At 43.7% G+C, this 26,354-nt stretch overlaps 2 protein-coding genes across 5 annotated transcripts in view; one reads left to right on the top strand and one right to left on the bottom strand.

Moving 5' to 3' along the window:
* Positions 1-456: 456 nt before the first annotated feature.
* Positions 457-14,561, bottom strand: LOC118282537 (rho GTPase-activating protein 6-like). Of its 2 annotated transcripts, none has more exons than XM_035603703.2 (13): positions 14,239-14,561; positions 6,443-6,602; positions 6,229-6,297; positions 5,123-5,385; positions 4,740-4,935; positions 4,543-4,598; positions 4,304-4,454; positions 4,021-4,169; positions 3,000-3,176; positions 2,276-2,373; positions 1,934-2,175; positions 1,415-1,501; positions 457-1,335 (listed from the first exon to the last, which is right to left on the bottom strand). In XM_035603703.2, the coding sequence occupies exons 1-13, from the start codon at positions 14,389-14,391 to the stop codon at positions 767-769; spliced, it is 2,370 nt and encodes a 789-aa protein (XP_035459596.2). In that variant the 5' UTR covers positions 14,392-14,561; the 3' UTR covers positions 457-766. The 2 variants fall into 2 exon arrangements, with proteins under 2 accessions (XP_035459596.2, XP_035459597.2); XM_035603704.2 differs by lacking the exon at positions 14,239-14,561 and adding an exon at positions 9,257-9,572.
* A 2,481-nt stretch (positions 14,562-17,042) lies between these two features.
* The window catches only part of frmpd4 (FERM and PDZ domain containing 4), a 33,636-nt gene continuing 24,324 nt past the window's right edge, over positions 17,043-26,354 (top strand). Inside the window, exons 1-2 of one of the 3 annotated variants that reach the window (XM_035603694.2) lie at positions 17,043-17,408; positions 17,589-17,806. In XM_035603694.2, coding sequence (XP_035459587.2) covers positions 17,397-17,408; positions 17,589-17,806 — 230 coding nt within the window. In that variant the 5' untranslated portion in view covers positions 17,043-17,396. Of the gene's footprint in view, positions 17,409-17,588; positions 17,807-20,819; positions 21,010-24,653; positions 25,367-26,354 lie in introns of those variants that run through there. The other 2 variants (XM_047337170.1, XM_035603698.2) reach the window with 2 other exon arrangements.

The following is a 26,354-nucleotide window of genomic DNA, read 5'->3' as shown; positions in this document are numbered from 1 at the left end:
AAAGTGGCAACTGGAAAAAAGAATGAATACTTGTTTGTCAATAAAATACAAACAATGGTAAATTTACATATATATATATATATATATATATATATATATATATATATATATATATATATATATATATATATATATATATATATCCCTGTAAATAGTGCAGTTTAACAATCATTTATGCATCTAAAACACAAAACAGATAATCAGTGCTTGAATGTGACGCATTTCTTTAAAATCTAGAAATATATACTGTAATAATAAACCATATTTAAAAACAGATCTCCAGTTTTAAGTTTCTGAAAGAAATTTAAAAAAATATCAAGATATAAGTGTTAAAATAGACATTTCCACAACTAAGAAGATTATGATTGGATCCTATAATAAAACTCAATATTAAAGTAGCTTCAATACATATATTTACATTCAGCATTAAAATAAAAAAACATTCATGCCTTCAAATAAAGCATTAATAACATTGAAGTTTAATTGTGACATTCAAGTACAATATAAGTTATCCATGGTTCGGGTGTAAACAATGTGTATTTAAAGGTTACAACATAAAATTACATAAAGCAATCATTTTTATATCATGATTAAATATGCAGCCAATTTAAATACAGTAGGAAAAGGTTGGTGCAACATTCTATGAGTCTATCAATAAGAAACATTACCTGGTACTTGAATTATAGATATGATAAAAAAATAAATAAAATGATGTGAGAAATATCTAAAAAGTATCTTCATTATAGTTCAGAGTCAAAGGGGTGCATCACACCAAGGTTTCCGGCAGAGCGTCTGCATTTTCTTTTGACAGTATCTGCCATATATGCCACCTCTCCGTCTGCCAGTCTGGTGCACTCGTACTAATGGAGCCCCTTTGTTGTCCAGGCCCGGAGGCGTCTGCCATATCTACAGTCTGGGAAGCCGGGCTGCGCTGGGAGAGTTGTGGAGTTTGGGGGTCAGGGTGATGCGTGAAGAGGGAGGGTGTGGAGTGAGAAATATGGGTCTCCCTCAGAGGTCCAGAGTAGTGAAGGTGAGACATGCTGTTCACCCGGACCTTTAATGGCGGACATGAAGGAAGTCCCGTCCTTGCTGCTAAGTCGTCTGAGCTAATGGCTCCTGATTGGCTGCTCAGTCCATGATATAGTGATGACTCTGCTTGTCCTCTCTGGTCATGAGGACCGCTGCTGCTGCGAGTCACCGGGAGGTGTGGTCTGCATTCCAGCACACCCAATGAGGTTTGTGTTGGTCTGATGGGCAACTTGTGGTTACCTTGGTGACTGCTCAGCCCCTCTGATGATCCATACGACTCACATTCTGACACATCTCCAAGGGAGCCTGGGGAAGAGAAAAAACATGAATTAATATCCAGCATTCATCGCGTATCCAAAAGAACATGTGAAGAGGATTCTGTTACCAGTGATGTGGTGGCCGGTGAAGTCTTTGTTTAACAGCTCATGCCAGGTCTCCCAGAAATCATCATTGCCAACAACTGTTGAGGCCACTAGAGACAAAAGAACTCAAAGGATTACTATTACTATTGTTTAACAGATCATGATCAAAGATTCAAGGTCAACATTTCTGGAAATATTTGCCTTCTTGGAGAAAGATACATAAGAAGATCATTACTTCTATCACATGTACACAGTAAATAGGAAACTACAGCCAGCAGGCCGGTTAGCTAAGCTTAGCCTGAAGACTGGAAACAACTGGCTTAGGGCAATGACAATATTTTGTATTAGTATTAACATTTTGTACGATATATGCAATTATAAACAGTTGGAGATTTTCCTACCTGTGGACAGAAACACTTCAACCATTTCACTCCAGTTACACATTTACCATACAGACATGATTACACTAATAATACTTTACTTACTACAACTATATATTATAGTATAGTATAATACTATATGCCTCAATGAATATAGTTCACCTTTGTTGCTAGAAATAGTGGGAGAGGTGCTGCCAGATCTGTCTTTTGAATGTCCGGTGAGTATTGGCTCTCGGTCTGAAAGTGGACTGCAGTCCTCGGGGTATTTCCACTGCCGTCCATCTGACAGGACAGGGGAGTTGTTGTCATAGGGAGACACCTCTCCACTGGATGCTTTGGAATCACTGGACAGGCGTTGCTCAGTCGGAAGGAAGGACTCCTCTGCTCTAAGAAGGCCTGGATCTCTGACGAGACGTGATACATATTTCATAACCTACTGCTGATGATAAGCACTGGCTCATAGTATAGTCTATGGCTTGACAAAGACAACGGGTGGAAACTCACGAGCAATGAGAGGCCTTCCTCCTGAGTAAGTAATCCACAACATCAGGATCAGTTTCCAGCAAAGTCATCAGCACTTCATTCTGCAGGTAAGCAGGAACCTGCACGAACCAAAACTCTGTTTTACTGAAGCTCATATTACATGAGGACAGTTGTAAAATGACATTCTTTGTTACTGTAACTAGTTAATCACACTTCAACTGATTTGAACTAAATAGTCACACACATTTTTCCAATAGTAATTAATAACTATCTGCGCTAAAGCAAAAAAAAAACAGCATTATTGAATGAGCAGCATATTTCTTAAAAAGTATATTACATTCGATGTATTGCTCGTGTACACCCACAGCTTCTGTTCCCACTATTTGCAGTATCAATTACTCTACAATATGTACTGTAACATGAACAGCCTGATATATGTATGGTATAAAGGGAAAATAATGGAACAACAAAACAACATTAATGATGCAGATTAAATGTCTGATTTTCAGACACTCCAATTATTGTACATTTCTGGTGAAAAACGGAAAACAACTATAATGCCCTTGCTCTCAATCATTGTCTAAAATCAAAACAGAAGCTAAACATGCACACACAAATGCATTCCCAAAATCCAAATCATTCCCTATCAAGCAAAATAGACCTGGCTAAGAGACATCACTTGACTAAACCCAGGGCATTCTTTAACTGTCTAAGTGCCTTTTGGTTTTCAGCGGACACAGCTTACCATAAATAGTGTATCATATGCATCGATCATCCTTTGGACCACGCTGATGATGCCTGTGCTCTCCTCAGCACGGGCAAAACTCTGCACCGCAAACTCCTTGTCCTTTTTTTGCTTGTGCAACAGGTTGGGTCCAAAGATGGTCGCCAAATTGAGTGATGTCATCTTGTTCCCTGTTATCTGAGCGAAGACAGAAGACAGAATAAATGCGTCTGGACCGTCCGGTGGATGACAGCTCTACTGTAACAGTAATGAGTTGTAAGCAGTTACGCAAGCCTTCTATGTGGTAAATTGAGAAAAGTTGGATTTCTTTGATTAAAATGATTATCTTCAAGTTAATCCAAAAAGGGGACTTTGGTCCCACGAACATGAAGTATTGCGATGGCACGTGCAGGGTACAAGGTCATGATGCACAAAAGGAGTTTATACTCAAACACACCATGCTATGAAAAAAAAATATTGATTGGAATGGAATATGGAAATGCGGGGGAAGATGATTTTGATAATGAATCATTATATTTTCCGTAGTCACAGTAATATCCAAAGTGCAGACTGGAATAAAAAAAACAAAACTTCATCTGGTGGCTCCAGAGTGAAAAGATGCAAATATGTAGATCAAAAGATAAACATTGTGTTCACAGAGTGTATCCCCACAATCTGATATTTTGCTACACTCCCTGTTTACAACACATAAGACGGGGGAATAACAAATTATGACAGAACAGAATGATGCTCGCAGATGCACAACGTTGGTTGTGCATCATTTATTCAAGATACCCACAATGGATAATCACGCATATGGGCGCGGTGCTTTGGCACGGCACTTTCTTCAAAGTAGAAGCTGTAGATGTGACAAACATCTGTCACGCTGCCTTTCGTAGGCTGTTGGGATTCATCAAAATCTCATTACACTTGCAAATTTCTAGCATTATTCTTTGATAGCTGCACATTTCCCAAAAACATATTTTACGTCGTGTGTATGTAATGTGTGCGCCAAACAAAACAGGGCGTCAAGTGTCTTTACCCGCTGCCCATCACTGTCCAGGCTGTCTTCAGCACGTGCAGCCACAGTGGACAACAAGCAGAGGAGACGCTGCAGAGTGTCGCCGTTACAGGGAGGAAGCAGAAATATCAGGAGCTGGATGGCGCTCTCTTGGTCTGAACAATCCAGCGCTGCAGAAAGAGCACGGCAGAGGTTGAAATCAGCTTCAGATCAATCAGAGAGTAACACAAGAATTCATCCCCAAAGCAGCAAGCCGGTGGAGTGAGATGTTTCCGCGTGTGCACAGCACGTGTTTTCTCCTCACACATTGTGTTGATGAAGGCCGTGTAGAGTTCCCTCGTCAGCAGTGGATCCGGCATGTCTCTGAGGAACTCCTTCAGCAGCGCAGCTACGTCGTGGACACTGTGCTCCTCGTCCAACTGTACCTCCCATCCCTGGTCAAACTCCCCGCGAAGCTTGAGGAAATATTGTTAAGAGTTAATGCAATTTTTGTGAAAAATGGCAACAGCCAACTTTCGTGCTCCTCGCTGTAAGAAATCTCACCTGTCGTACCCTCTTCTTGGAACTACCAACACGGAAAATTCCAACCGTCTGTAGACCTAGACAAAGACAGAGATTATATCTTAATGACAATATTGATGCGAATGTTGAGCCTCCATTTGTAGCATTTGTTCCTGAATTCTAAGTTTCTACAGAGGTTTCTACAGTTACTTTTTGATAATAACTTTGATAATGTGTACCGTATTTCTCCAGGTGCTGGCAGCAGAGATCCACCGCCCTGGGCACCTGTCTGTAAATAGGGTTAAGGCTGAACTTTTTGTCACGGCGCTTCTTCCTGTTGCCAGCTGCCTCTTCTGGCAGGGACAGCTGGAGGGCCTCCAAGAGCCGAGACTGGTTATCATCAAGGTCAGTGATGCAATCCACAGACACTCCACCCTGTCAAGCAGACGGGCGACAACCACACTCTCAGTCACTGTTGCGAGTCATCGAACGCAGCGCCTTGGTTTTAATGGCCGCATTACACACCCGGTGAGCGATTATCCAAAGGTCACAAATTCCCAGAGAATCCTAATGTGCCAGCGTAATCGGACAGATCAGGTTTATTGACAGACGACGAGCCTACCCTTCTGTGAGTCCGCGGGGCTGCGTCTGTCGTACTCAGAGGGGGCAGTTCAGTCGGGGTCTCAGAGGTGGAGCTAAGTGACGAAGTGCTGCTGGAGAGCTCTTTGCTGGGCCTTTTGAAGCTGGACGTGAGGTGAAGGAAGGACAACATCAATTCGGTGGGGTCACTGTGCTCCTCCCGCGGGGGATCGTGCCGCTGCTTGTGCGTGCGGTCATTGGAAATGACCTGCGACAGCGGTATGCCAAACGCCTGCGGCACAGTCTCTGTACGAAGGGGCAGAGTGAGACAGGAAGACTGAAAGTTCATCTCTTGGCCTCCAAGTCAACAGGGAAACATTCAATCGCCCTATGGATGTGTCAGTCATGTCAGCGTATAATATATGTTGGCCTTCAGATCCAACATTTTCTGTTCAAGAACTGTGCTCATTCTTTCCTAATATTCACACTTGGACAATTTAAATAAAAGCTGCCCAAAATAAATACGAGATGTATCAGGAGCGTGATCTGGAGTGCACGCTCGATATTCAGAACCAGGGAGCGCATACTTTCAGAAATGCCTTCATAAACAAACGCAGAAAGGGAGGAAAGAGTGGGCTGGCCCTGCCGGAGGATAGGCTATAATGAATGAGCCCCCACTTAAGATTGTTTTTGTTATTTCCCCCGACAGAGAACATCACTTTCCTGCCAGATTGCTGCAGCGGGCGGGGCCGCATGGTGATGCAAGAGCACGGCTCCCTCTGACACGTCTTTACCGTACTGTAAAGGTTCTGATCGCTCAGTGCTCCGCGAGCATAAACAGCGGCGGATGTCTGCTTCACTGAGTCTATACAGGTTCAGCCAAAGGGATCAAATAGTATCTCCTCAAGTGTCAGGAGGCTGGAAACTGGGAGGGAGTACAGGTCTGAAAGCACTCAGTGGCTCGCCCACAGACCTGGAAGAGAGCTATTCATCTTCACTAGTTTGGAAATTTGAATGGAACTCTAATACTGCTATCATATTGTGCTGTAGTAGGGCCGAGAAATCTTCTTAATAAAAGACAAATCTGTGTAGTACAGCCTTCCAATTTCACAGAGGGCAAAATTTAGCGTATAATAAGATTCACATTACCTTTGTCTTTACTCTTCTCTTTCGATAACGAATCCAACTTCTTCTTCAGTGACTTCTTGTGCTTGTGGCCTGAAAGGAGACAAGAGGTGTCGCAGTTGAATAACAGTCCTTCTTTCCTACTCCGCCCCTTGGTATTCTTGAGCCAATTTCCTAAACCGTCACACAATTCACAGAGCTCTGTGCAGGGAAAAATGTAGACCGCGTGTTCCAATACTTTTAGGGATGGTGATGTGGCAGCCCAGGTCGCGATCCTGGAGCAATCGCCTGTAGGCCACATCCTGGAGACGAACCCTTTCCAGCTCTGAGAGGCTTTGCAAGTGGACTGGCTTCAGGCCAACGCTGCATCCTGACACGCTGCTCCAGGTGAGATCCCCCTGTGGACACACACACATAAACACACACACACACACACACACACACACACACACACACACACACACACACACACACACACACACACACACACACACACACACACACACACACACACACACACACACACACACACACACACACACACACACACACACACACACACACACACACACACACACACACACACACACACACACACACACATCAGAACATCAGAAGCATCCATCGCTGCTGTCACATCCGAGGCTCCTGACCAGCCCCGCTGTCTTCAGACCCCTCAGTAAACATGAACTGACAGATATCCCTGCTTCACTTGTCAGCAGAAAAAAAGACGACATTTCTCATCTGTCGTTTCCCATGACAGGAACTGACAGCTGGTTTTCAGGAGGTATCTCATATCTTCTTCTTTATTCGAGCATGCGGCCTTTGCACTGTAGTTTTAATGTAATGTCACACCAATGTATTTCTCTGATTGTTGAAGTGAAAATTGAGGTGATGACATTGGGAATCCAGCCTGACAGAAGTTCTGTGTCCCCAGTAACAGTTAAGTTTAATCTTTTTCAAAATCAAAAGGACCAGTTGTTTAACCAGAGAAACAAAGAAAGACTATAAAGTTCATAATGCCAGATAAAATTGGGCTGCAGTGATTTTTGACTAATCTATCATCAATACAATTCTTCATTAGTTAAAATTGCTCCACATCCTGTGGATTTGGTACTGTACTTATTACTACAGGGCAAATAACATGATCTGAAGCCCTCAACCTTTAGAGCATCTCCACGCCGGAGATTACAGTGCTTTGATCCGGCACATTCAAGCCAATCATATGAGCCATGTTCCAAAGAGGCTTAGTAACTCATTATCAGGATAAGGCTTACACTAAAGTGGCTCACTCGCATTAAATCAGAATTAGGACTGTGCGACAGTAGCATACTTTTTTATTTTCCAAGCACACAGAGAACTGCATAAAGAGAGCATGAGATGACAAAGACATTTTCTTTGGCTATTATTTACTGTACAAAAGCCCTTGGTCACCAGCCTGTCATATGATTTTTTTGTCCATCTAATTTAAATACATATCAATTAACTGTAAAGCTTCAACTAAGGATTATATTCATCATATATATTCATCAGCCAATTAATCTGTTGGTCCTTTGGAATACAAAAACGTTTAAATGCCAGTCACAATTTCCTTGAACCCAAGATGACATTATCAAATTGCTTGTTTTGTCTGAACAACAATGCAAACATTTGCATGGCAGCAGATGATCATTTCACATATTTAGAAGGAAACGTGTTTCGTACGCCACTCTTTGGACTCCAATTTGTGTTAAACGCAAAGAGCGAGTCTTGTCTCCTTTTATCTACCCTTTCTTTCCCCCAGACATTCCTCTGGTGGGACTATATGGGAGTGGATATGTTCTCTGTATCTGATGGGATGGTGAACTGGGTTTCCCCACATTTTCAAAGTGATGCCCTCAAATCAATGCTTATTATTTTTGCAGGCATTTTCAGGTATTGTGTACAGAATCATAATCACAGGCTTGAGTCGATCGTGTCCAGACGTGACACGTGAGTGTAGTGTACATTACTGAAACACACGTATCCTCAATTTCTTCCTATTTTAATTGTCAGGAGATGGACGAGTGACTAAAAAAATACACAAATCAAATCAAAGGTTGTTACAGAAACAGCCGTGGTCGAAGCTGGATGAAGTTACTGTTTCTCATACTGACAAAGTGAACATATCTCATGTGTCCTGTCTGCCTCGCCACAACAGCAGGGAAACTCTCCCCCTGTTTCAGTGAATACGAACCAAGGTACATTAAATTCAAAGCCTCCCTAAAAAAGAAACATGATGATTTCGTCAGTGACCTCGGGGATACAATCAAAGGAAATGTGCCAAGGTAGTTCACACAATGTAGCTCGATTTGAAAAAATCTCAGCCTGCACCGACCAGCCGCACTTGAACCAGATGCAGTGAGGCGATGGATATTCCTCGGAGCTCAGGAAGCCATTCAATGGGGCATTATGCAACAGTTTTCCCCCAGTGCCCTTGAAACCTGTCCTCATTATCTTTTAAATTTAGATATCTACGGTAAATTCAATTCAGGTGGGGGAAGGAAAAGCGAAAGGCTTTTGCTTTCACTACACTTCTCTTGGCTGTCTTTTTGTTTTGTATTTTTGCATTATTACTTTTGAGTCATTTGTAAAAGAGTTTACAAAATCAAAGTAGCCTCACATGAACTACCAGTGGCAGTTTCCAAAGTCATTCAATCACTCACATCTAATCCCCTTGTTCTTCAGAGTATTGTTTGCACTCAAAAGAGTAACTTTCAACTTGATGTCATTCAATAATCAATAACTACTGCTAAATAAATATCACTGATGCTGATTAAAAATGTAACACTTTATGGTCCACGCAATGAAGAACTGATGAGCTCACCTGGGAGGAGGTTCAATAAAAGGACATGGCTTTACTGTAAGAGCCTAAACATTTTGATTCTCACGCACACGTTTACAGAAATATATTTTAAGTGCACGTAACTTTACTTAACGTTACATATGCTGCGCTGTCGTGACGTGTCATTTAACAAGAGATCATTGCCTCCACATCTGTGTCACCGCGACGCGTCCGGACACTTCTACTCACGAGGTAGGCGATGCTCCGCTCCCCCATCACAAAGACGGACAGAGAGAAATTACGATATAAGACTGGTCCTCTCAACTGGCGACTGGAACAGCGACAACAGAGCCGACGCCACTTGGACTCCCGACGAAACGCCCCAGATGAACACAAGCCGCATGTTCGTGTAGCTCCAGACCGCAGCGAAGTTCAGGCACTGATGTATCCAACACGGCGAGACGCTGTGCTCATCATGAGCACCGCCAGGGGCTCGACGGCAGGGGGCGCTGCTGTCTGCCGCCTGACCCGCACTGACCACGCGCGTTTCAAGGGACTCTGGGGCCTTGTTAGGGGGCCTTGTTAGGGGGCCTTGTTAGGGGGGCCTTGTTAGGGGGCCTTGTTAGGGGGCCTTGTTAGGGGGGCCTTGTTAGGGGGGCCTTGTTAGGGGGGCCTTGTTAGGGGGCCTTGTTAGGGGGGCCTTGTTAGGAGGGCTTTGTTAGGAGGGCCTTGTTAGGGGCCCTTGTTAGGAGGGCTTTGTTAGGGGGCCTTGATGTCTTTACAGTCTCCTCCTGTACATAGCCGACCATAGAAGTGAAGGGGTGTGAGGGTGGAGGTGGCTCAGGAGCTGATTTCACTTGTTTCATCACTGCCCTGGTTAAAAAAGCCTGTGTGAAGAAGCTTTTTATTGTGTGTGTGTGTGTGTGGGGGGGGCTGCCATTAGAGAAGAATCATGTGTGTGACAGAAGCTGCTGCATGGGCTTTAGTGTAACACATAATTAAAGTTTTTTTCTATATTGGTGACTGGATTTTTATTAAGATAAACTAACAAACAGCAAACGAGCTTGCAGAAATCTCATGGACATAGCCAACAGTAACCCAAGGTCATTCACTTGGAGAACACTGTGAGAACACTTAAGGCTGCACAGAGTCTTTAGTAATTTAATTACCTTTGGTGAGATTCAAAGCAAAATTATGCAACTCTTTTTTTTTGCCTTGTAATAAGGAGAATTGTGCTGGTTTCAATACCACAATGTCTGACTGAACAAAAATCAGTGGCTCAAACTGAATCAGGCAGAGTGATGCCGAACTATACATTTGTTAAAAAAGACTTAGACGTCATTAAAACCGGCATTCGTCATCTAACCCGACATTTGTGCAGAAACTTTAAAAATGTCAACAATTCCAAATGAAGTTCAGCGACGAAAGTTCAGGTTAGGGATTATGTAGAAAATACACCGTTGGGCCGAGGCTTTCGTAACAGAGATCGGTTTTCATATTCCTGCAAAATGTTTCTCCTCCAGGCCATATGGGCTCCTCCATGGAGCTCAGACTAATGCACGTCCACCTCAAACATTACTCACTGATACACATTGCTCATCACATACATTAAGTCTCCTCCAGCCTGAGATCAAGAGGATGACTGAATAACATTGAAATAGCATTTTCAGTATGCGGGCAAAAAGCTTGTGCTACTTTAGCAAACAACAGAATGTAATAATGAGCCAACATGCTACGTGTACAACAACTAAACTGCAGTGCTAAACCTGCAACCTGTGTTACAGTGATTAATGTCCTCATTTGGTCACCGCATCGCTGCATCAGAATGATAAATGACTCCCTCTGAAGTCTTTGTGGGTTCCTGCACTTCACTCGCTTCCTAAACCCCAGCCATTTGAGAGATGCAGAATTGCATCTGGTCTGGCTTTTTGAGAGTGACTTATAAAAGTATTTCTCTTAATAGTTTTGCATTACATCGAATGAATGAAGATTACATGACACACTGCCTGGGGGGGGGGGGTCCTCTCAAAGCCACAGCCCCCCTCAGACCCAATTTCATGTGATCACTTTTAAAGCAGAGAGTAGACAAAGAAAAAGACATGGGGCAGTTAATAAAATGGGGTTTTACATCAATGATATATCCTTAATTTCCAATATCTCACAAAGTATTTATATCCAGAGGATTGTCCAGTAACAGCCCAAAATGAAATGCAAACTTTTTACACATATTATGCGGCCAGATTCTTACGGGACTCATATGCTGTATTTTCAGAGAGACTGGGAACTGAATTTGGTTATTCAGTCGAAGTATCCAGGCACCGAAGCCGGCAAATACCCTTTCACTTACACTAGGCAGATCATATATGTGTCAGTTATGTAATCATACATTGTTTCATGCTTGAAACAATTATTTTACGCCCGTGTTTATTTCTAAGTCGCTGTGTAATGTTACTCTCATCGCCGACGCAGGCTGGACGCCGTGGTGCTGCAGCTTGGCGAGCCCGGCAGGTTTAGTTCCATGCCATACAAACGGACAGTCTCCTGTGGGAAGAAATATGTGCCTGAGGGACTGTAGCCAAGGATCAGGTCATGCTGTTGCACTGAGACATAAGAGTTGAGGCTTTCTTCATGTAAACCAGATGTCTCTGCTTTTCATCTCAGCTCACACTGCTGAGAACCTGCAGGGTGACTGCACTTCTAGTAGAGCGCAGTGACATTCAGGCTACATGGAAAACATACAGTCATTTATGACGGATCAAAAATACCACTATGGCACTCCCTTTTTTTTTGTGTGTGTGTATTCATGCCAGGATTGCGCTACAGTAAGTTACCACTTTCTGATCATTTGAATCATACAACAACATACGCACACACTTAGTGTGACTTAATACATTGGAATGATGGATTCAAACAGACAATAAACTCATCATTAGCCAGCTCAGGCACCTGGTATGCATTTTAACGAGACATATCTCATAAAAGGAGAGTCTTGTGGAGTGCAGCTGGGGCTGTCGGGTGGAGGTGCAAAGGGGTGAAATTCTGTCAGCCTGATTTCACCCATGTTACTGTGACTGCATCCTGTTGTCCCCGAATGAACCGCTGCCTGGATACTTGCACACCCCGGAAATGTCAGTTCCATTACTTTATCGGAGCGAGGTTTGCATAGAAATATATATAAAGCATTTACTTAGTGTCAGCGTAAGCCGACAGCGTGGTCATGTGTGTCTCCGGGCGAAATCTCACACCTAAGACTTCTTTTCCTCAGTACGTTGGAGCTGCAGCACTACTGTACAGCTGTACAGTCTGCAAATACCCTGAAAGGTCTTATTAGTGGTAAAAAAAAATCAACGCCTATTAATGAGACCAACTGTACAAACTAAATTTAGTATGTCTGAACCTCTAGTGGAGTTATATTTTCCAGCTTTACAATGCTTGGCAAAAACTAGGCTGTAGTGCAGCTCTCTGAGCACAACAGCGTGGGCAACACACGAGCGCTCACCCACAGTTATAAATCACATTGAATATCCTCTCTGACACAGAGCTGTCTCCATTATTAATCGGCTTCATTCAGATTTACTGTGATTACATTTTTCTGAGGGCTCTGGCTGTAGGATCTGCGGCTCTTGTTGATGACTGAAACATAGACCAGATACCTGGTATTCATTACGAGACTATTATGATGTCACATCTGTAATACATTTCCATTATACTAAACAAACAGTGTAACCATGAGGACCAGCTTAAGCGCAGCCGTACAGATTGGCTCAAATTGGCCCAAATTGTGAACATGTGACAATACTATAAATGTATATGTTTTTTAAAGCTACAGTGTGTAAAATTTAGAGTAACCTGCAAAAAAGAACAATGTTTTTAAACATTAGTTCCCAACCGCTGTGTAAGTCGCCATATTTGCTACGTCGTGTTGAATACAGAAATGGAATTAGCCTCGTGCTACATAAAGTGTCGCCTGTCGCGTGCTCAGTTGGTTGCAGTTTGCAACTTTACCACCAGACGCCGCCAGAAAATGACAAAAATTACACACTGCGGCTTTAACAAAAAAGGCATGAAAATGGACATTGTAGTGAATTTTAAATTAAATATTTATCCATTTCCCCTTCTTTTTTGTTCATTAAAAGATACAGCGAGGCACTTTCTCATAAAGGCAAATACAGTGACCATTTTCATTGTGCACAAGCCCAACAATGCAGCAATAACACAGGCGAGATTGTGTTACATGGTGTGATAATAATTAAAATCCTCAATTTGAAGTTAGACATTTCTGTTGTTTGTTTGTTTTTTTTACAATTTTTAAAAGACCTCACTTTTTAATGGAAACAGCTTTTCAGAGGAAAGAATTTGCCCCAGGTGGATTGACCATGTGCTTTTGGGGTTAGCAGAGGGCAATGCACACATTCACAATGCCTCATTTGGTCGCAATACAGCTTGTTGCCATGTTGTCAAATAGGAACCTTGATACTGCACTGGGAATTATTAAATTAGCAGCAATCATAACCACTTCCACCTCAAAGTTTGTACTGAGATGAGACACTTGTTTTGACACTTGCCAAGTGTGACAAATGGTTCCAGTAACACCTAACTCCCCAGACATCAGCAAGTCGGCACAAGTACAGGCTCCTACTGACATCAGTTCAGCAGGAGCAAGGAGTTGAGTCACTTTTGGTGACCAGCGACGCACCAACACACACTACAGCATCAAATGTCCACATAATGTGTGTGTGTGTGTGTGTATTTTAGTCACAGACTTTGGGATGTTGAAATTGTTGGAGAGGGGGGAAAAAAAACGATTTCCTTTTGGATTTCTTTCCCATGTGAGAAAAAAGAAATGGGCTACTTACTGTGCAGCAAGCACATTTTAAAACGTGTTCATCAACGTTTGAAATAAGAAACAAAAGAAAACTTTACTTGGCTAAACATCCTTTAAGCTATTCCGGCCACTTCCTGGATTTGGATACAAGCTGTGCGCTCGCAGGTTCTTTAGTTTACTTCTTGTGAGAAGCATCCCGTGCGTGCGTAAAAGATATAGCAGATGCAAACAGTTTACAGAGACATTGCCATGTCTCTGTTTGTGGGAGCCAAGCTACTGTCAAATCAGCAACGTGTGATCTCAGCGACCCGATCTGTCCCTCCGTGACATCTGGAACGGGCAGAAGGTCCCCGCGGCCGGACGCGTCAGGCAGACAGGTGTGCGCAGCAGCCGCCAGGTAACTGACCTTGTACGGTGACGCCTCCGCCTCGCCCTCGGCGCTGTGGTGGCGCATGAGCGCCGGGTCCAGACTCCTGGTCTGCCGCAGTCTGCGCTTGGAGATGGTCTTGGGGCTCAGGGAGCACGAGAACACGCTGCTCAACAAACCTTGCGCGGACATGTCTCCGGGATCGCTTCGTCGTTTTGACTGGACTCGTCCGGCTGTGCACGAAGAGGGGGTCACAGGAGATGCATATCTCTCGGCCACGAGCGAGCGGCACAGTGTTTCACGACGGCGGCAGCAGCGGCAGCCAGGTCCCCATGGAGCGCGTCACCGTGCGTAGTATTATGAAACAGGCGCCTGGAGTCCCCCCCCCCCCCTGTCACCCCCTCCACCGCCCACATACTCTGACTCAGTACTTCAATACTTCCTCTCACAGTTACGATTTAGTTAGACGATCATGCATAACGACACAGTGTATGTTCATCGTTTTCATAACGAGGTCTCGGGGTGAGAAAGGTCTTGCTGTTAAAATGGGGAATTAATATTCACAGCAGCAGCGTCAAACACAAATGTATTAAATCTTTGAAATATGTTGGATAGAAACTACCCCCCCCCCCCCCACTACAAAATCGTTAGAAACAAATAATAACATTTATTTTCCTTTACGTTTATTGATGATTAAATATGGGTTAATTCCAAAACAATACTTTGCTAGGTAGATATGAATATTATATATCCTACGTACCCTTCTATACCCTAGTCACGTATGAAATAAATCAATACAAAAACTTTTTTTAAAAAGCATACTTTTTTTAGGACGTCAAGCTTACTGTACTGTACTGTACTGTATATATGCTGCTGCTTTCTGTAATCTGATGATGACATTATCAGTTCGTGGGGTGAATGGGCCAGTTGATTAAACGGATGTGTAATATATGGCAGTGGCCAATTTGCAAACATGCATTTTTTAAATATTTCTTGTGGCAAAAACAAGGACAAATCAAACAAACTGTTCAAATGAACCTTTTTTCTTCTTTTTTTTTTAAAAATGTGGCTCTCGTGTGTGTCGAGTATTACGAGACCCTCAAGTGACAGAAACCCTGGACAGGCCGTGCCCAAATTCACAGACCATGTCCAGTTTTTTCCCCTCACCGTGAGGCAGTTGAGATACTTAGCATGCAGTGCCCTGGGAAAAGACCCTTCCTGTGGGAGCCCCGGGGAAGGGACCTGTGCGATAACGTGACATGTGAACCAGCACTGTATGGCCACGATAAGGACTCATCAGATAGCGGACTCCACCAAACAGACAGGGGAAGTGGTGATAAGGGGGCCGCTCTGCGCTTGATCCACTTATTTGGTGGTGCCGAGGTTTGGAGCTAGAGTCGGAGCAGATTCTCATCGGACTTCCCGTAATGTCATTTCTCAGTGATAAGTGCGGCCCTGGGAGCTTACGTCCACTAACCTTGTAAAGGATGTCGGCCCACACAGCTCCTACGAGCTTTTGGAATACCTTGAAATACAGAGTTTGGTTTGGTTTTTAGATATTTACCTTAATACTTACGAGAGGAAGATAAAAAAAAAACATTTCCCCACATAATTGCCAAAAATATTAAAATGTAATTCATACTTCCATACTTTTCTTGATCAGCTGAACAGCTTTCCAAGGGACACTTTGTTACGCAGTGCAATACAGGAGAAATATAATGACCACAGCACTGAGCAGCCTGCTGTGAGGATGATTGCTGTGTCTGGGACTGCAAAGGTTTCAGGGCACGTATGGAACAGGTCATTTTTTCTACTGATTTATTAGGTCGCCTGTCATGCTATTATCATTATATATATATTTTTTTTTTAACAAAACAGGTTTGCATGTAGCTTTTAAGTTATTTTGTCTTGGCTTCTCTGAGGCCCTGACCTGTGAAGTGAATACGATGAACAAAAGGTTTGTGTATGTAGATGAGCGGTTGTGCTTGATGAGGGACGTTGAATTGGAATCTCTTACCTTGATATTGTGTTTCAGTTGACTGTGGATGAGTCAGCATGAGCATAAGCTGGGTGACGGTACCCTCCTTCTGTGGACACGACTTGTAGATTATGGCCACTGGAGGGCGCGTCAGGCACACCCACAACGTTTCTCGAGTGTCATCATCAGATCGAAGCATGATTCATTTGGAGAATTCACTCGTGTTGACCAGATCAACCTGCTTGGGAGCACCACGGCAAAAGAAATGAGCAGCAAGGGGGGGGGGGGGGGGGGTTTCTGGGCCCCACATACAAGGAATACAATATGACCGAAAAATGAAATGGAATCCCAAACAATGGCCGCGTATTCCTACATTTGTGAGGCTTATATCATTTTCATTGGTTTTGCTTAGTTGGTAACTGTGACAGATGCATTGATGCAGACCCTTGAGGCCCTGGGTTGCCTACTTTGTGGGCAAAAATATCATAATGCAGAAGTCCCTATAGTATACAAAGTGGTGCAGATGGACTGCCCAAAGTAAGAGTTAAATCTGACATAAACATTTTTGTATTTTACTGCTTGAAATAGGCGCTGACACCATCAAAACAAAGACATTGCTTTGTTTTGCGTCAGACTGCACCAACTCTAGAACTGCAGAACATGCCACGGGGCAACTTCTGCTGAACTTGCATAATATCCTGTCACTATGTGGAACAATTGTAAATCAAGGCACCACTGCATTAGCCCTGATTGTATGCAGTGCCTCCTTTCTGTCACTTGTCTGTGCTGGTGCGCTGTTAAGCATGTTTTTTTAAGTGCAACGCACGATGACGTTTATCAGAACCTTCAGTAGTACAGATTAAAGATATAATCTGTCCGAGTGGGGCACCACAGGAGAGTGACATTTTATGGCCCCCGTTTGTTTGTCGTTCAGTTGTAGCAGTGACTGGAAGGCCTGTCAAAGTAGGCAGGAAGTACAATTTGATTGCCTCATCGAGCCGTACGCTTCCTTTTCCTACGCATGCCCCCACCCCCGTGCCACCCTACAGAAGTGAAACACAATGCCTCTGTCTTTTGAAAACCGAGACCTTGAGACAAAACACAGTTTTCGATCCCTTAAGTAGAGTGCAGCTATATCAGATTGGTGACTACGGTTATTACTCTGATTACCGACGCCTGCATTTGAGAGCACATCTTCCCCACAGTGAAAGGGGGGGAAATGGGAGTAATGGTGAGAGGAAAATGCAATGGAGATGTCAGACAAGCATTTGATTAACCACTTACAGAGCCAGTCGCTGCATCAGGGCAAGGCCGTGCCTTCTCACATTTCCACTCAGCCCAATCCGTCAGACATTACTGGCCACGAGGTATTGATTTTTCATTCTTCTCAATATCCCCTTGCCGTTAATAGAATTTACACCAGACCATCAACGTCTCAAGGAGGCCTCCCCTGCCCTTACGCTACCACCGGCATATTCTCCCCCTCCGAGAGGGCACACTCGAAGCTCGCCCTCCATCAGCTCCAGTTGTTTGTATCCACCCGAGAGAGAAGACTATGGAAATTGACAGTACGGCCGAGAATGGAACTTGTTTCAGCAGTGATTTTGACAGAAACCAAGAGCAGCAGAGGTGAGTCTGAGGCTTTTTTTCTCCCCCCACAAATTTCAAAATGATTGACTGCTGAGATGTTCAGTGAAAAGGCGATTTATGATGTCCCCGCACCCATCTGTTTTATACCTTTCAGGTATTTGTGTAACATATCATATATTACTGCATTGGTATACAGTGTGTGGCAGTGAATTCTGTCCTTTAAGTGTATGAATAAAGTATATAAAACTATGTATGAAGTAAATATTCTTTCTGAGGGACTGAGGTATGAAAACGAACAAAATCAACTAAGTTCTGTGAAATTCTATATTAGAAGATAACTTGAAATCCGTGCTAGTTCTCCATTCTGCCATGGTCACAGGCGAAAACCAATTATCTTCCATATTGTGGGGCTAATAGTTATCGTAATCCACAGCATTACAAATGATGCGTGTTCTCACAGATCCTGACTGATAGGCTCGGAGCCCAGCCTGCAGCGGCGCAGTGTTTCTGATTCAAGCGACAACGTCGGCTCGGTGACCTTAGCCGCTGTCCACGGGCACATTGATTTTTCTCCCACATTACAGATAATTGCTGGATGCTGTGAATCCTATCCTCCCAGGGCAGCAGGGAGGAGCTTCGCTAGTGTGTTGACACGAGTGTGGCTATCTGATTTGAGGAATGCGATATCCTGGGATCTCATTGACTGTGATTGACTTCTGTGTGTACTTCCTGTCTATGGCATGAGTATATTTAGAGCTGAGAGAGCTGTTTATTTTTTTGTGCTTGTTGGGATTGTTAGTGTCCCATTTTTACTGATCCATGAAAAAAATATAACGATGAAGGATTCCCTAAAAAAACTGCTTCGTTAAATAGTGCACTTTAACTTTGATTTAAAAGCAAGAACACCTTTGAGACTTTAATGAGAGCAAGGGCTCTGTCCCACGCCGTTAATGCGTCTCCCAACTTGTTTAATTAATCATGATTAATGACCTATTTGGCATTCCTCTGTGATGGCAGAAAAGATAATGATCCTGCTTCAGAGTTGCGGCCAAATAGTGTAAATCGCATTACTGGAAGGAAGGCAGTCGACGTCTTTCACAAACACGTCTGTAACCTTTTGTGAGGGCCAGGCAGCAGCTCTATTATATTATTATGAGTTTGCCTGTTCTGCATGGAGCGACTCTCATCATTTTATGCAAATTACTGCATCTACTGTTTGTTCTGCTCCATAAAGTAATGAAAAAGTCACTTTCACTGTTATTATATGAGGCACAAATCTGCTACGATGGACTGAAAATCAACTTGTATCTCCTTGCTTTGCATTTTCCCAACTTTTGCAAGCGCCTCTTGTTTTTTGGTTATTTGTATTTCTTATTTTGGTAATAAATTAGAAGTAGAGTATTGAGAAGGGATTATATCCTCTGCTCTTAGGTGTATTTGCCTAATTAATCAGATTGTCAGAATTGTGCAATGCAGTCATGTAAGCTGTCAGAGCATTTCACAGAGAAGCACGCAGCTTCACCATGGTCTAAGGAAACAAACGAGCCATCCACCCACCAGCAGCAAACGGCACATTAAATCAGATGAGTCTCAGAGCACACACTGCCTATCATCAGACTATTAAATCATCACTCTTGTAACCCCCAAGACAACACGATTCCTATCCGTCGACAATGTGCAGGGTTATTATTGCATTTTGCACGTTCACTGTCTCCACTCTGAGCGCTGTGGCCTGAGTGTCACGGAAAAAAAAAACGAGAAAAAAAAACAGGCCACTGATGCAGTGCGCCGAGGCCCAGGGGCAAGTGTTAGGCCACATGATTGAATGGATTCATGTGCAGTATTTATCTCAAAGGTCTGCTTTTGCACGCTTTAACCTCACGCAGCGTTCCACTGTGGCGACGTGTGCATGCACGGCTACTATATATGTTTAAAGAGAAGCTGTGCGCACAATTTGCAGTGCAGTGAATTGCCGAGCCAACAACAGGGAGCTATACATATATAGTCGCAAGAAAACTATGTTCAGATGTTGTGGTTGTGTTTTCTCGTTGTTATATAGAAAGCTGAACTTCCATAGCTCGCTGTGCGTACATGGCACGGGCTGTGTTATGCAAGCAGCTCCATTTGCTTGCAGAGGCAAAGGCACGTGCCTCAGTTCATAACTAATGGAAGACTGTGTATGCCATTCATGCATGAAAGAGTCTGCATGGCATAATCCAGCGTGAACTATCATGATGTTAAAATGCTGTGGCTTTAATGCGAGAATGCCCTGAAACTCCCAAAAAACGGGGATATAAAACATACTGTATTTATTATTAATATACTGAGTAAAATACAGTATGACAAGCTGCATTATTTGACAACAGATATGTATAAAAACAATGAAATAAAGTAATACCTGATGTAACTGTATAACATTTAAGTTAAGGTCTAATACCATGGTTTATATGGGATTTAGGTTTGGCTCAGTTAAGGGTGACAGTTGGCAGGCAGATAGCGATAGAGTTTGGATTACGGTTGAAGCTTAATTTTTAAGCTCACATGGATGATAAAACACATGCCATTTCCAAACGACCCATACAGGAATTGGAGTAATAATATTTCAGATACTGCAATTCCGGTCGTGTGCTGACACCTTGTAAATAACACCATCGAGATAAAACGCTGATGTCTACGATCGCCTGAACTGGGAGCACTCGAATATGCTCTAACGCTCCCACTATGGCCAGTGGAATTGAATTGAGATATGAAAACACCACAGGTGAATTTCATCCAGACATGTTGCAAACAACATGCCTTGCCTTGCCTTCTTTTTTTTTTTTCCACGAGAGCTTTGTTCGTTGAGGCGGCCTTTAACGAGCACACCAACCCATTGGAGTCCAGCTGTTCAGCATTGATCCCTCTGTGTTTTCTGATGCACTGGCCCGGAATGTGATGTTGTTTCATTACCGAGGCAGAAGAGACAAGCTCAGTCTCCTCCCCCGGGGGCACTGGCCACTCACTTGGACACTGTATGTAATCATAACTGAATGCCTTAGTCAGACAAGCTCGCTCGCCTATGGAAAGTCCAGATCCAGCGGGGAGAAAGTTTTTGGAGTCAGGAGAAAGGACGGGGAGCACACATCAGTGAAGGAGGCTTGATAGGCCTGGACAGGAACAAACTGAAACGAGTGCCGCTCTAAAGAATTGTCATCAGCAATGGACCCGGATGACAATGAACTTGGCATCTTCACTGTCATTCAGTGAGTAGTGTGCTGTGGACCGGTGCTCTGTGTGCGTATAATATCATTCAGTCAGGGCTGATTTACTTATTACATAACAACTGTCATGTCGCTGAGGATGAGTGCGTTAGTTATTGTACAAAGACCTCAGCTTTTCAATTCAGCCGTACATTAACCGTAACTCAGTTAATGCTTTTTGAAAAAGAGAGAATGGATTTTGTTTGTCTTGTGTTTTTTTTTTTTTGTTGTGACTGAAGGTCACGAGTTATCTTACGTATTCTTTATCGCTGAGTCACAGTAATGATGTCTTGTACCTTTCTGTGGCGTTGCATAGGCTTTTCCTTTGAGAATGACAGTAATATGTTGACGGCCACATACTGTAGATGTTAACTCAAAGGTCCAGGTGTTGTGCAAGTGTACAAGTTGCAAAAGACAACACTGCCATATCGTCGTGTTACTGGCAACATTAAGAATGTGAGTCCAACATTCATTCTCTTTTATCTCTGTTTTGGGTCTCTACCAACACCTGATGGAAACATCCGGCTCCTCGGTTGGTAGATGCTCCTCTGTGTTCTCCATCTCTTCACCAGGCTGTGTCTAACCTGCTGAGCAGAAAGTGTACAGTGAGTTTTTTTCAGAGTTATTTGTTGAAAGACAGCTGCCTGCTGTGGCCGAAAGAACGTCACCACGAGAACAGTGAGAGCGAACCAGTGCAGTGAAGTTGTAGCCTGGACAGCTCAACAATGAGGAAAGTTGTAGTTTCAGGGGATGGTTCTCTGAAGGTCGAAGACTATGAGCGACCCCTTCCACAGTGCAACACTGTTTTCATAAAGCCTTTTGATTCATTAACTACTGATTATAGCTGCTTCAAGGGGAACAGAGAAATGAATTAATGAATGGTACCTTTTCTTTTTCTGCTGTCAAAAGGACCTGTGTATTCTGCTAGTGCAACACATTTTGCATGGTTAGATATGGATTGCTCATGTATCGAGTTGGTAGCAAGAAGATGAATCGTCACAAGAGTTATTACAAAATGAGAGCGGTTTGTTGATCTGCGATAGAATATGAATGTTCATCATGTACCTGGCCAATTGCCCTGTGCATGCTGGGAGAGGCTTCAGCCTGCAGCGACCCTGAAAAGGACAAGCAGATGATAAAAGACGGATGGATGGATGGATGGATGGACCCAACATGACCTGCCAATGACCCACATGAGGACATTTAATTAGCTGCATGTTAATAGGGCACACAGAACCTGTGGGTGTGGAGCATCTTTGCAGTATATCCTCACTGCGCGGCCACACGGTGTCCCGGTATTACTTTGAACTTCATCAGCGGGTCTGGTGAAACCGACAAACCAAATCCATAATTGTTCCAAAAAGCGTAGCACAACTCAGCCGGGGAACACTTCACTTCTTATCCCCAATTTTTCAGACCACTGAATATTCAAAACGCCGTTCAGATCTCGTTTCAAACTCACTGCTAAAAGCTGTTTAATTCCCTGCATAAATCAGCGGCGGCACAGGAATAATTAGCGTGGCACTAACAGATTGGGAAAGTTGAGGTTCCGAGGTGGTGGCCCCCCAGGCAGATACGCTTTGAAACTCACAAACAAACCAAACACAGTGCTTGAGACAGTTTAGAGTGGTGTCTGAGTGCAATTTGCTGTAGTGACCGCTGTTGCAAAATGTGGATGAGGTCCAGAGGCCACTTACACTAAGTTGGGATCAGAGGGAAAGCTACACATCACTGTCGTGCACGGACGAGTTCATAATGCTGTTCAATCTGCTGAATAACACATTACATGAAAGCAAAATCTCCCAGTTACATTCCTTGGACATTTTGTTGCGATGTTTTTCTTTAGTTCCGAGTATAAATGTGTACAGTTATCATTTAGCATGGTTAGCAATTTATTCAGAGTGCAAAACTACTCTAACTGCATGTTAGACAGCAATTCTCCATGGTCTTAGTGGTGTTGTCCTAATTTTAGCTTTTAAACAACGTGACCCAAAGGCAGGACTTGCAAAAATTTAAGCACTACTGGGCTTTAAGTGGCCAAGTGTGCCAGAATGACCGAAATCAGCTCTTTTCAAAAGGGACTCAGAGGGAGGGGAGTTGGGGATCATCAGGGCAGCAGGGTTTTATCGGTCAAAGCCTCGGCCACATAGTCTCCTTAGCTCTCGATTTTGTCTGACCCTAATATGCTTTGCCACTCATGTTGGCCTCTGGGCCGCGAGCCCAACTGGACGAAACATAAGTGTCCAGAATACGCTGAGTCTCCCAATCCTCCCATCGCAGGACGCCGCGGCTGCATTTGAGGCAAATTGTCAGACATGCTCTTCATGCTCATCGGTGCGTCCTTAAGGTCTTGGGTGTGCTTTAAAAAAACTAAACCTTAATCTGTCATGTATTAACATAATGGTTGTCAGACTCAAAAACTCAAATCGGTCAAGAACAATCGGCAGGTTTACATTAATCTAAACTCCAACTTTTTCCTGACAGCAAACAAATCTGAGCCTGACCCTAAGTGGAAGTGACTACGTTTTTTTTACTGCATGTATCACTCTCAGCAAAGGCACATTGAATCACCCTGCAGAGCCTTACAAGTTGTGACATTTAAATATAGAATGGTCGCTACTTGACTGCTGAAGTGGTCGCAAATCGTGGCTTGGAAATTCCCTGAACTATTATTTGTATTCTGCATATTTGTATTTATTTATTCATCACCACCTGACATTTTTATCGATTGGGCTGTTTGTTATTCTGTCAAACTCCCAGCGGGGATCCCAACTGAATTTATCGGCAGGGGATTATCCCCATTTAACCCTTTATGTTATTATCATTGACATTTAGATTATATTGCAGGATAAATCGACAAGCACAGTCTTACGTTTGTGCTATTTGAATTAGATCACAGCAATAGCCTGTTCAAACACAGTATATTAAGGGGACCAGTTGCACAATAGCCTTGTTTAGCTGTGTGTTTCCTGTAGGCATGTCACAGGTCAGGAAGATAACACAGTAAATTGTGTGTATTTCTGTGAGAAGGTCCTTTCATGAAAATTGTCTGAGCCACAGGGAAATATCAAACCTCCTCTGATCTGAGACAAGGATAATTGTCACTTGGTAGAGTTCGACAGAGGTGCTTCATCTGTGGCGTTTGATTTATGGAGGACGGGACACAGACACGGTGTGATTCTTCATCTGGAGATGGGGGATGAAACGTGATTCTGCTGGAGTTATCTTTTGCCACATTATATCCGGTTTTGGCACCCCCCACCCCCCTGCTCATTTATCCGCATTTGAAGCCCTGACGTGAAATGGAAAATCCCAAACATGCCGGATTGGGCACCCACATCAAGGATATGAACATTTGCGGGGATATTTCAATCTGAAGAAATGAATTAGGTGCGCGAAGCGCCTGTCAGCATGCGGCCGACTACACGACGCACCGTGAATCACAACAGCCCTCACCTTCGATTAATCACACAAAACCATTGACCGTTGAGAGTAAGTATTTAGTAGTTGAACTGTTTTAAAATGTCAAAACAAATGCAGTGTACTGTAGAGTATGGGGGATCCTAATGTGCAGCTGTGAGGCAGAGACCTCAGCTGGGCAGAGGGCACATTAGGGTCCTCCTGTCTCTCCAGCTTCTCTCACTGCTTCTCTGCTGCTTATTGCTCGCAGTGTGTCCCTGTCATTTCGTCTCTTTATCCTTTTCAACCCTCCCCTGCTTTCTGGAAACCCACCGCATGGCCGAGGATTGATGAGTCTTGGAAGCTGGCTGCATCCCTGAGCAGCAATTCTTGTGGCCCTTGCTAGCACACACACACACACACACACACGCGCGCACACACACACAACATCTTTGCACATTCCTCTTCCCTCTCTCCTCCACTCGCATCTCCCACCACCATTGCCACCCATGTCCCTCCCTCCCTGCCTCTGCCCCACGCTCTGGCTCCTCTCTGCCTCACTCCAAAGCTGTTGTTACTGTGCGGCTCCCGCACATCATTCCACGGTGATGGAAATTAAATGAAGGTGGCTTAACACAGCTAACAGAGGCATGCTTTGAAGGATGCAACCGGGGGAAGCTGCGCTGCCAGATCCTTTTCCATGGACTGTGGATTTGCGCTGCTGAGGCGAGGACAAGCAATCACTCAGCCATGCAGAAGCCCAGACTACAGGACTAATCTCTCCACCTGACTTGTGGAAGCTCCACTTTTTTTTTTCTCCTGAATTATTTATTCCCTGCTGCAAAAGACAAGTGTGGGACAATGGAGCCGGAGTGAAGTAGATGGGGAATTTGTAGCTCTGACTGCCGTCTGCAGCACACATGGATGTGTTCAGCTTTGTGAAGATGCCAAAGCTGTCAGGGTGAGTCGGATGGATGCTGCTGTGTGTTTGCCCGTCTGTGGATGTGCCGGCTGGGTGCCCCAGAAGGTGATGCCATGTATGTTTCCGAGGCACGATTTAGAGAAAGACGCAGGCGTAGCGTGGAGCGGTGGGACTGAATAATGCTGAGTTATTGATTGCTGAAGAGAGCAAGTCATGTATGATGTGAAGTGAATGAGCGAGCGTGGCAGATGGATGCAGTGGGGGTGGATGCAGAAGCTGACGCGGTTCACGGATCAAAACTGTCTGTACTGTAAGTTCATCAATTTCTTATGCTGCAGACAGTGGCTGTGGTTTTGTTGCTTTAATCGTGCCATGAAACCAACGCACATCGAAAACACTATGAACCCCCCCCCCCCGCGCTGGCTTAAATCCCATTAGTTAAAGGGCCATGGGTTGTAAGTCAGTTTCAAACATCACACTTTAGTTTGTAATGTAAAGGTATCTTCTTTTGAGTGTGGTCAGTCTTTACTCTTTATTTGTGAGTGGCCAAGCTCACATATGGACAGAACAGGAGGATCAACAGTTAAAAGCTGATTGAGAACTTGGTGTTTTACAATAAAAACTATCAAATGTGTGTAAAAGAACAGGAAATGCAGTTTTATTTGTTTGTGTTTTGGTGATGATGGGTTGTTGTTTTTTTTCACAATAAGCTATAGCAAGTGTATGATATGATATAAGTCCAGAGGAAATCATGCATTGCCAGGGCAGACACCTCACCTCATGCACCCATGGGTCTGCTAGATTGAGTTGATCTGCCCCAGTGGACAGCAATCCTCCTCTGGGATTTGGCTCCACCAGGAACACGGCAGACCACTGGTGTTGGCAGCACATGATCATAAAAGGGAAATATTAAATCAGATAGTGTGTGTGTGTGTGTGTGTGTGTGTGTCACACGAATGCCCATTTGGTGCATTTCATTTCAGTTATGAATCATCAACAGACTGCTTGTTTTTTTTTTGTTTTTTTT

Source organism: Scophthalmus maximus, chromosome 14 (genome assembly GCF_022379125.1).
Source record: "Scophthalmus maximus strain ysfricsl-2021 chromosome 14, ASM2237912v1, whole genome shotgun sequence".
Classification (NCBI taxonomy): Eukaryota; Metazoa; Chordata; class Actinopteri; order Pleuronectiformes; family Scophthalmidae; genus Scophthalmus; species Scophthalmus maximus.
The sequence above is the reverse complement of the archived record's forward strand: the minus strand, read 5'-3'. Positions and strand labels throughout refer to the sequence as shown.

What these genes read in the sequence shown, in the direction of transcription:
- LOC118282537 (XM_035603703.2), bottom strand. Translation starts at nt 14,391, where the DNA reads ATGTCCGCGCAAGGTTTGTTGAGCAGCGTGTTCTCGTGCTCCCTGAGC. An exon ending in CCACATCACCATCCCTAAAA is followed by an intron (nt 6,298 to 6,442) that starts GTATTGGAACAC and finishes GTCTCCTTTCAG; the next exon opens with GCCACAAGCACAAGAAGTCA. An exon ending in TGGACAGTGATGGGCAGCGG is followed by an intron (nt 3,177 to 4,020) that starts GTAAAGACACTT and finishes GTCTTCGCTCAG; the next exon opens with ATAACAGGGAACAAGATGAC.